Source organism: Anneissia japonica, unplaced genomic scaffold, assembly GCF_011630105.1.
Source record: "Anneissia japonica isolate Jap-2015-1 unplaced genomic scaffold, ASM1163010v1 scaffold287957_len1322810_cov207, whole genome shotgun sequence".
Taxonomy (NCBI): domain Eukaryota; kingdom Metazoa; phylum Echinodermata; class Crinoidea; order Comatulida; family Comatulidae; genus Anneissia; species Anneissia japonica.
The window spans coordinates 282,319-292,099 of record NW_022683022.1 but is presented as its reverse complement, the minus strand read 5'-3'; the positions used below and the strand labels follow the sequence as shown (position 1 = coordinate 292,099).

General features: G+C 33.8%; 1 protein-coding gene across 1 annotated transcript in view; it reads right to left on the bottom strand.

Annotated features, from left to right (window-relative positions):
• LOC117115303 (poly [ADP-ribose] polymerase tankyrase-2-like) overlaps positions 1-8,795 on the bottom strand; it is a 10,795-nt gene extending 2,000 nt beyond the window's left edge. Inside the window, exons 1-3 of the mRNA XM_033259068.1 lie at positions 8,706-8,795; positions 837-932; positions 117-230 (exon numbers count right to left, since the gene is read on the bottom strand). Coding sequence (XP_033114959.1) covers positions 117-230; positions 837-920 — 198 coding nt within the window. The 5' untranslated portion in view covers positions 921-932; positions 8,706-8,795. The remainder of the gene's footprint in view (positions 1-116; positions 231-836; positions 933-8,705) is intronic.
• Positions 8,796-9,781: the final 986 nt, after the last annotated feature.

The window sequence follows — 9,781 nt, the reverse complement described above, 5'->3', positions numbered from 1 at the left end:
AGATGGGTATATGGATACGCCACTGGATGCTTTGAATGTGTTTGTGAGTGAATTCAATTATATTAATTTTTTTTTTTTACAGTGAATAAGGTGTTGTTTTCTTTTACTGTACTCACGTTGTCTGTCACGTTGGCGTTTTTCGTTTTTTCTAACACGCTTCTCAGTTGAGTCACGCTAGAGCCGCCGAAGGACGCCAGGCGATGGAGAATAGTTGAACCATCAAAATTATTCTACAAGAGAAAAGTAGAATATGATAACAAAGAAATACAAAAACAACAACTATACACACCACATTATCCACAAAACAAACAACTCAAAAACATCACAATTAGGTTGCTTACCATATTCGGCATTATTAGAGAATAAGAACTTGAATCAATGTCTTATGAATTACGAGTTTTCTATTAAAATTACGCAAATAATATTGAAATTAAAAGGCCTGTTTTACACACATTATTCAATTATCTTTATATGATATTTTTTAGCGATAGTACTTTTTGTGTAAAAGTTCAATATTATTGTTACCAATAGGTTTAGTAAACAATATTATTGTAAAAAAATGTAAACATGAATATTTTCTGTTTTTTTTTCAGTGGTTTTTATTTAATAATGGTTATCATGTCCATAGCATAGACCTTTTAGTGTTATAAACAAAACTCAAATCAATCATAAAATAAAGAACCAAATTTTAATCAAAAGTAAGTGTCACTGTAATCTACTTTAAGTTAATGTTCCCTTGTCTACTGTATAATATTATATACACGATGTGTGTTTAGTTTTTATTAAAAAAAAAACAAAAAAAAACAAAAAAAACATTGATATCTCATTTTGCTCACCTTGTGTTCTAAATTCTTCAATGTTGCTTTCGCAATCATATCTAGCATTATGTCGTCTGGTGCGTCGTAGTCTGAAGCGTGCATTAACGGCGTGTCCTACGGAAACAAACATACTGAATACTCAATACACGATAGTATCAACATACATCTACAAAATACACAAACAATAAAATATGAGTACACATATTAATCACATCAAAAACTACATATAATTAAAAGATATAATCAAATTAATATTATGAAAAAAAATTAGATTTTATTTTTATAATCTAGGCCTATAAATTATTCAAGTGATTTATCTCGCACATTTGCTTATTGTGAATATATTTATTTTAATAAAATGTATTACCAATCCGTGTTAGTATTTAATATTCACACTTTCTTATTATTTGATATTTTAATTAGTTGTAATTGTTGAGAATTGACTTTTTAGCATGGTTTATAATTTAAATAATATGATGAAATGAATACTGTATAAACAATTACAATCAAAATTGATGTCTAACAAAATATATTGTACATTAAAAAAAAGAATCATAGTTTCACAAAAAAGTATTGAAAGCAAGTTCATAAAAATATTTAAATGATAAAATACAACACTATTTAAATTATACTTAGCACTAAAAAAGTATAAACGCTGTTTTTCTAATAGTCCCCCAATTTATTTCGTTTGATTTTATAATATTGTTTTACCGTATGTCGTTTTTGCATGGGTTTCTCCTTATTTTTCATTATCAGCCTAATGTTCATTTGTTTACACTATTTATTATAAGCTGTAAAATTGTATATAATATTAATATAATAAACAATACCAAGTTTATCCTTCAAAGTAATAACGTAGGCTTAGTACTTTATTATTATTATTATTATTATTATTATTATTATTATTATTGATTTCATCATGCTGATATTTTACATGAATTTTATTACAAATTATTATAAATAAGTGATGTCTAACACCATTTTAGGTTTCTTACTGTATTCAGTAGCTTAATTGTTTTTCGATGATTAAGTTTTAAAATCATCACTTAAGAATACAGGTCTCCCTCTAATGAAAGACCCCCTCCAATTAAGACCACCTCCAATTAAAGATCACTTTTCTGTGGTCCTATGTTAATAAATGCCTTTTATCTGTATTATTCTAATTACAGACCATGGTCCCAAAAGTGGGCGTTAATTGGAGGGAGACCTGTATTATCATTATTTTTTAAAATATGTGTTGCATTTAGTTGTTATAACTATTAAAAGTATGTATTTCTTATTTTATAATAACATTAATGTATTGATAAACTCCGAATGTAATTCATTTTTCTAACATTGTATTTGTTTGGTCTTAAACTAATTGATTATTGAAACCACAGTTCCGTACTTATGACCTTTAATGAACATTGTTTTGTTTATCATAATGAGCAATAAATAAATACAGGATACGGTTGTCCAGGTTTCCACGGGGCCAATGGTGATTTTTTTTTTTTTTTTGTTCGATTTCATTGTGTGGCCTTTGTGCTTGTATGTTTGTTATCATGTGGTACCCGAATAAATAAATTGAAATTGAAAAAATTGAAGCACTTAATAAAGTACTATTGAATTTGATTAGGCCTAAGCCTATTATACTTTTCACGATTTATCATGATGATACAACCATAACAAAAATAATTTTATTTATAATTGAAAAAAATAATCCTTTGGCACTGGTGCTTTTTTGTCATAAACTAGTTTGCCTTTAGGCTTTGCATTATACCGACAACTGTACGATTCTTAAGAGTCCTCGGATGCTTACAGAGTTTAAAAAAAAAAACCAATTTATTTTGGATTTGGCAGTTTATATGACAAAGGTAGTAAAAGTCCTGTAGTGACCCAGCTACGACTGTGTAGCTCCTGTGATCCACAAGAACGAACGAGTCCTGAAATATCAACAGCAAGCTTTTACACAAAGGATAACCCACAAAAGTCTGAAGAAGACTTATCTTGTCTTTCTGGTGGTGATTTCGCTGTACACCTGAAAACAATCCCCTATTTTCCGAATAGTATACTGCGTTTTTAACGTGCACATGGACCATAATGCACACGGGACCTTTAAACGTCTAATACGAAAGACGGTTGTTCGCTATCGTAACTTGCATATCGGCCCTCCAGCTGAAATACAAGGACAGCAGCGATAGAAAGTGAATCGGGGACCAAGAGATATCTACGGTTCAGCACACACACACACAGTGGCTAACATCAGTTTAGCTGACTGAGCTCAAATGCTCTTAAGGGAAATCACGGTTAAAATATTCAAAAAGTAAAATACAATTTCAAAAAGTAATGTCATTTCAAAGCTCGAGAAAAAGCTCTTTTATAGGCCTAACTCTGTAAAAAGAAATGTAAAAGACCCGGTATGCAAAAGAAATGGAATGCATGTTCCAACAAAGTTTTGAGTTAGATAAAATTATAGTCGTGTAAGACACAGGTGGGCAAAGTGCGGCCCGCGGACCGCATGCAGCCCGTCATCGATTTTTTTGCGGCCCGCGACAATGAATTAAAAACCCTATGTTTGCGGCACGCCAATCAAAATTGTCTAGAAAACACCTTGTTTTTTACTGTCCAACACCAATCATATGTAAAAAGTAACATTAAAACTGAAAATAAAGTGATGTAAAAGCTGTGCTTGAAGGTTTTCGGAAGCTCACTGGAAACATCAAAGTTTGGGTGCGGCCCTGGTTTTGAATCAAAAATTCACTTTAGCCCTCCGACCGATTTTTATTCCCACTCTTCGTATAAGATAATACAATTTCAAAAAGAATAAGAAAAAGGCTCCTTTTTAACCAATATCATGCAGGTCAAATCTAATAGAGGAAAATTATGAAATCAAATGCGTGTAAATTATGTCAAGTCTTTGACGACTGAACATTTGTTTGTGTCATGCAAACCCGTGAAGAGGTTCTGGGAAACCTTCTTCAATCAGATGGAAAGGAAAGTAGGCCCCTGTATGTAGGCTTAGAGACCTAATTTTCAAAGGCCTAAACAGCCGGGTATTAAAAAAAGGCTATTACACGGTATAAGTTTGGTGATAAAAGTTTAAATCTGATAACCTACATATGACGAGGTTCATGAAAATTGTTTAAATGTTCTTGTTACGTTTAACCTGGATAACGTTTCGCGCTAGATTATTTTGAGATTAATAAATAGCGTCCTCAATAATAAAGCACGCGAGACGGATTTAAATATTCAGGTGCGATTGCGATTCCTCAATTGATTCAATGCCGCGTGTAAAAATTCATACTAACTGGCCATTTCAAGAGTGACGGACGTGATCTGATAGGTGTGAAGCCTGCGCGTTTTGCAGGCCTATCAAAAAGTGATAGGTGGAAGCCTGCACGTCTTGCAGGCCTATCATATGTTTAATAAAAGAAACCAGTGTGCCATAGTTTGATAGGTGTAAAGCCTGCGCGTCTTGCAGGCCTATTATGTTAAATTGTATAGTACAATTTTGGAGAATAAGACTGGGGTTTCGTTGTTCTGTCGCGGTTGCCACAAAAATGTTAAATGACGTGGTTCATGTGTGTGTGACCCAAAGTGACGATAGAAGTCCGGAGACTCTGAAATGGACGTCATGTTAACAAGTTACTATCAAAAACGTGAGTTTATTATTTCGGCGAGTTCATAAAATATATCAAACGTAAAATATGAATATATGATAATGTTAGTTAAAATACAAGTCATGGATATCCATTTAAGAAATGCGTTAAATATTTCAAATATCGTTCAGGTGGTAACATAAATATAGGCCTATTCAAAGTAACAATGCTTTATGAAAGGTTTTATAATGTCCAAATATTAAGAGATACCGGTATTACTATCGTGAAGTTTTGATATATATATATATATATATATATATATATATATATATATTGTCAAATTGGCAATGTTAATTGTTAATGAATGCATTTTATGATAAAAGTTGATAATGATGCCATTATGCAATGTTATGATGTTAAATTGCAGCGTTACTGTGCTGTTTGTTTGTCTGTTGATTTGGTTATTGCTCAGTAAAACACTTTTAAAATTGCTGTGATTGTGATTGTTTGGTCAATGTTTGTGCTGTTAGGACTATTAGTATACAAGGTGAAGGAGCAACTACGTGTTGGCGCTGATTCGTGTGTTGCGACTCTTATTATTCGTCAGTATGATACAAACACTGCAAAAGTAAGACGGTTTCAATGAGATTTGAAATTGGAGCACTTCTCTAAATAAGTCAATACTTTGTTACAGTCGCGTATTAATATCCGGTTGTTTAAATATAAGTTCGTGTACAGGGGCGGATCCAGAGATGTCCAAAAGAGGGGCCGAAAGTGGGGCCGATCGAGACAACACTATCCAAGGGGTGCGGGGGCATGGCCCCACGAATTTTTTGTGTTCTAGACCACCCGGAAATTTGAGGCGTTCTGGGCATTCATTTTTTTCTTTTTCTTTCTTGGGGGGGGGGCGGGCTTGGCCAGCACCCCCCCCCCTAAATCCGCCCTTGGTGTAGACACAGCTATTATCAAATATAAACTTAAATATAAAATGTTTAATATGGTCATTTTGTAGACGTATTATCTGTAAATTGTGTTATATACCACACCAAGTTAATGAATGGAAACGAGTGGTGGTATATATATTTTTGATGATATGAAATTAAACATATAAAGAAACTACAATCAAGTTGTCTTGGTTCATTTTTGAGGTCTAGTATCTGAGAACAGAATCTAATTACCTTACCGTGGGCGCTAACTTAATATATAAAAGCAAGTTAGCAGTTCTCAATCGAATTTAATAGTCAAAATATGTTAATAAATGTTATTTGTGAATTTGAATATTAGTGAATCCTTAATAAATGTAGTTTTGCCATAAAAGAAACAGAATGTTAAATAAATCGTTATTACACAATATTTCATTCTAAACTTTAAAACAGTCAATTGATCTGCAGGCCTGGCAGGAAAAATTTGGTCCGTGGGCCAAAATCGGTCCGCCGGACCGATTTTTGCTTTAAAATTACCTACCAAATGTAGTCCACATAAGCCTAAATCGGTCCGGGGTCTATTTAGCAGTGACTTTTTTTTTTAACGTATAACGTATTTTTATCACGTTGTTCATACTTTGTTCAAATCAAATGTTGATAAATATCTTATCTCTCATTATAAATGTTTTCATTCGTTATGTGTGAAATCATAGGAAATTAAGTAAAGCTTCGCGCCCAGTATACCCTTTCGTGTAAAAGTACGAAATTAAAGAAGTTAAACGATGTGGTCTTAAATCGTGTTGGTCCGCTTTAGTTTTTTTTTACCCTGTTTTGTTTTGGTTGTGTGTGCTTAAAGCCCCATTCCCGGCAAAATTTCACTAAAAACTGACTTTTTTTAGAAAATATGCATTTGCATTACTCCAATTATTATAAATCGTGGAAAAATATTGGCATGAATTTTAGTTTTACGCAAAAGAATTTAAAAAAATGAGAAATACAGACTATTTCTCATAAAATATTACCATTTTCTCGACGAATTCATCGTTACTAGGCAAATTCAGAGGTTGTAGATCGCATCCACTGGAATACTCTCGCCTTTTATGTATACTTTATACAGTCAATAAAGTGCGCCCTCTCTAATGAGATTAGTTTTTGTACTTCGCATCTCGCACAATGCGGTCGTTCGATTAGGCTGAGATATGTTTGTTTAAGTGTCGAAATCTTGGTCAGAATCAGTTTTTTAAGAAATTTGAAATAATTCCTATGAACTATTATATTTCACAAGTGTCAATACTAGCAACGGCAAATATCATGTCGACCGTTTTTTATGTGTGATAACAGAACCTAAATAGAGGTAAGGCTAGGCCTAGGCTAGCAGCGTTGGATAGGCTAATGTTTTCGGCGCCTACGATATTTCTTCTCACGACCTATCGCAAAATCAAACATGAAAAATTCATCCGCATTTATTTTTTGTGTGGAACACAAAAAAAATTAAATTTCAGTCTTTTTTTTACATTTTTTTCATTCTTAGGAATGTCTAAATTCAGTTAAACTAGCAATTCCGTATTATATTTATAAATCTTTATAACATTATACAAAAATTAGATTTTTCTTAACAACTGAAATTTTGCCGGGAATGGGGATTTAACGCCGCGACGAAGTGCATGCATTCAATTCAAAGAATTCTGACCCTTTTATTTCATGTATTAACATCTATTGTATATGATCTAATACCCCACACAATAATCCGGAATAATAATAATAAATTAGTCTTATGTTTCATTTTAGGCCCAAACCTAGGCATAACCACGGCCGCCGAAAATGATGCATGCTGTGTGTGTATCCATCGCCTACCTAGCTAGGCCTAGAAAATGCATTACAGACCTGCCAAACTTTGGGTCATGAAAATATGGAGATTTTTTTTAAAGAATCTTAAAAAAAAATCTGGAGATTTACCAAAAAATCTGGAGGTTTCCAGAATTAACTAGAAGATGATGCAAGATACCAAAAAAGTCACGTCACTACAAATTATTGGCCGTTGGTGGCGACATTCGAATTGAAAATGGCTACTTGTTCATTGCACCGCGAAGCGAGCAGGTGGCGAACAGGCGAATACATATAAATAATGATCAAATCAATCAAATTATGCATAAATCAGAGAATTTTTGGGGGAAATTACGTTCGATCGGGTTAACTGGAGATTTGTTTATACATCGGGTGACACCCGACAGGATCGGGTGAGTTGGCAGGTCTGGCCATTATAAGGTGGGTTTAATAAAACACGTCCTCAAATTAAAGCTAATACGAATCATTCTGCCAAGGCAATTCAACAAAAGGACGCGGGCACATCTCCGCTCTCGAACATAGCGCGTGCGTACAGTCCTTCGATCTTTAATACTGTGGCATCATAGAGCTATTACAACTAGAGTGTGCATGCTAACTTAATGGCGAAGCAATGCGTATTCGACTGGTCTGGTTTGAGCAGCTCTCTTTGAGCAGCACGAAATCCTCACAAAAGCGGCTCGAACTCGCTGTTTTTAACGAGCTTAACGAGCACACTCCGAGCTCCTTGGAAAAGGACCAGTCGAATACATGTGTACCATCCAAGATGGCCGTCGTAGTACCATAATTAAGCCCCCTGACTGACTATTATTTCATTGATAATGAGTAATGGTAATAACAAATTATTAAACTAATAATAATGAGTAATGGTAATAACAAATTATTAAACTAATAATAATAATAATAATAATAATAATAATAATAATAATAATATTAAAATAAATAACAAGCATTTTTAAGCGCTCTATACAATAAGGTCCCAGAGTGCTAGCTATATAGCTCAATTCTCTAAGAAAAGATGGCACTTTATGGTTTATTGTTCAATACTGTATTGCCTTTCAAAATTTGCAGTTGTATACATAATATCAGGTTTATTAAAATACAAAAAAACATACCCCGCCGTTTCTTATACTGTACGTACAACTAAAACTGACTGATTAAAAATTAAAAGATTTTATGATAACTTATATTTTTATGCTTTCCTTTTCTTTCCTTTCAAAATAAATTCCTCCAAATCTGACTGAGTACTGTAGGGACGTATTGATATATTAATATCAAATGGTGAGGACATTTTTTTTTCTTTTCTTTTTCTTTTATTTTAATTTGGAAATTAAAATATTTATAATTATTTTTCGTTATATTTTCTTTAACTAAATAACATTTGGAATGGATTGATGGTTATTATTTGTTACTTTGGGGTGAGGTGGAGGTGTGGTGTAAATTTAAATCGCATTTCATAAAAAATGTAATGATGTGCCAACCAAGAATTTTAGATAATACAACATATAATTATGACTTGAATGGCTCATACATCAAGTACATACCTTATCATCATCACACGTGTTTATGAGATGTTTCTCATTTTTACAGATCCACCTTACTACTTGCCAGTCTTGTCTTTTGATAGCCTTTGCAAACTCATTCCTGTAAAATGAAGCTAGCAACGTTGATTACTGAATGAATCGTTGGATTGGATTTGATTTATTCGGTGTAAACACCAAGGATAGCCCACGAAAGTCTAGAAGACTTATTTCCTGGTGGTGATTGGACAGTACACCGGGAGACAATCCCCTATGCCTACTCTTTTCCGAAGAGTGTACTGCGTTTATCGTGAACATGGGCCATAAATGCACACGGGACCAACGGCTTTAACGTCTCATCCGAAAGAGGTGCGCTATTGTAACTTGTATTTCAGCCTCCCAGAAAAACACAAGGAGAAGCAGCGATGGGAATTGAACCGGGGACCTAGAGATCTCCACGGTTCAGCGCACACAGAGTGGCTACCACCAGATTAGCCGACTGAGCTAAGCTGCTCTCAAGTCTTGACTAATTAAACTTAACATCTTGTGCTAAATAAAATTAGGATTCTCGTCAATGTTAATTAACATCATATTATCCTTATTAGATATTTTTATTATTAACGTCATGACCCATGTACTTTTTAATAAATTCCCTGAAAGGGAAAAAAAGGATTATCATTGTCTTCTTCATCATCATTACCATCATTCTCATTTGATCGTCACGTTAACATCATGTCCAATAAAAGATCAGATCATTACATTTTTGCTAAAACATTTCACAGTACAGTATTATAAATTGTCAACATAGGCCTAACTAAATAGGCCTAAACCAATTATTGTGACTACCATAATAATCATAACCAGTATTGTGCTAATTAATAGGTTTCTGTAAATTCTTTACTATTGGTATTAAATTCAGGGGTGGCGCCAGGATTTGCCCGGAGGAGGGGGGGGGGAGGTCCCCGACAAAGGGTCAGATTTCCCCGACGAAAGCAATGTGGGCGTGGTCGTTTCAAATGTGGCCCAGAGGGGGAAGCCCCCCGAAAACGTTAACAATTTAGGGTTTCAAAGGCTTATTTAATCGATTTTAGAGTCTACTA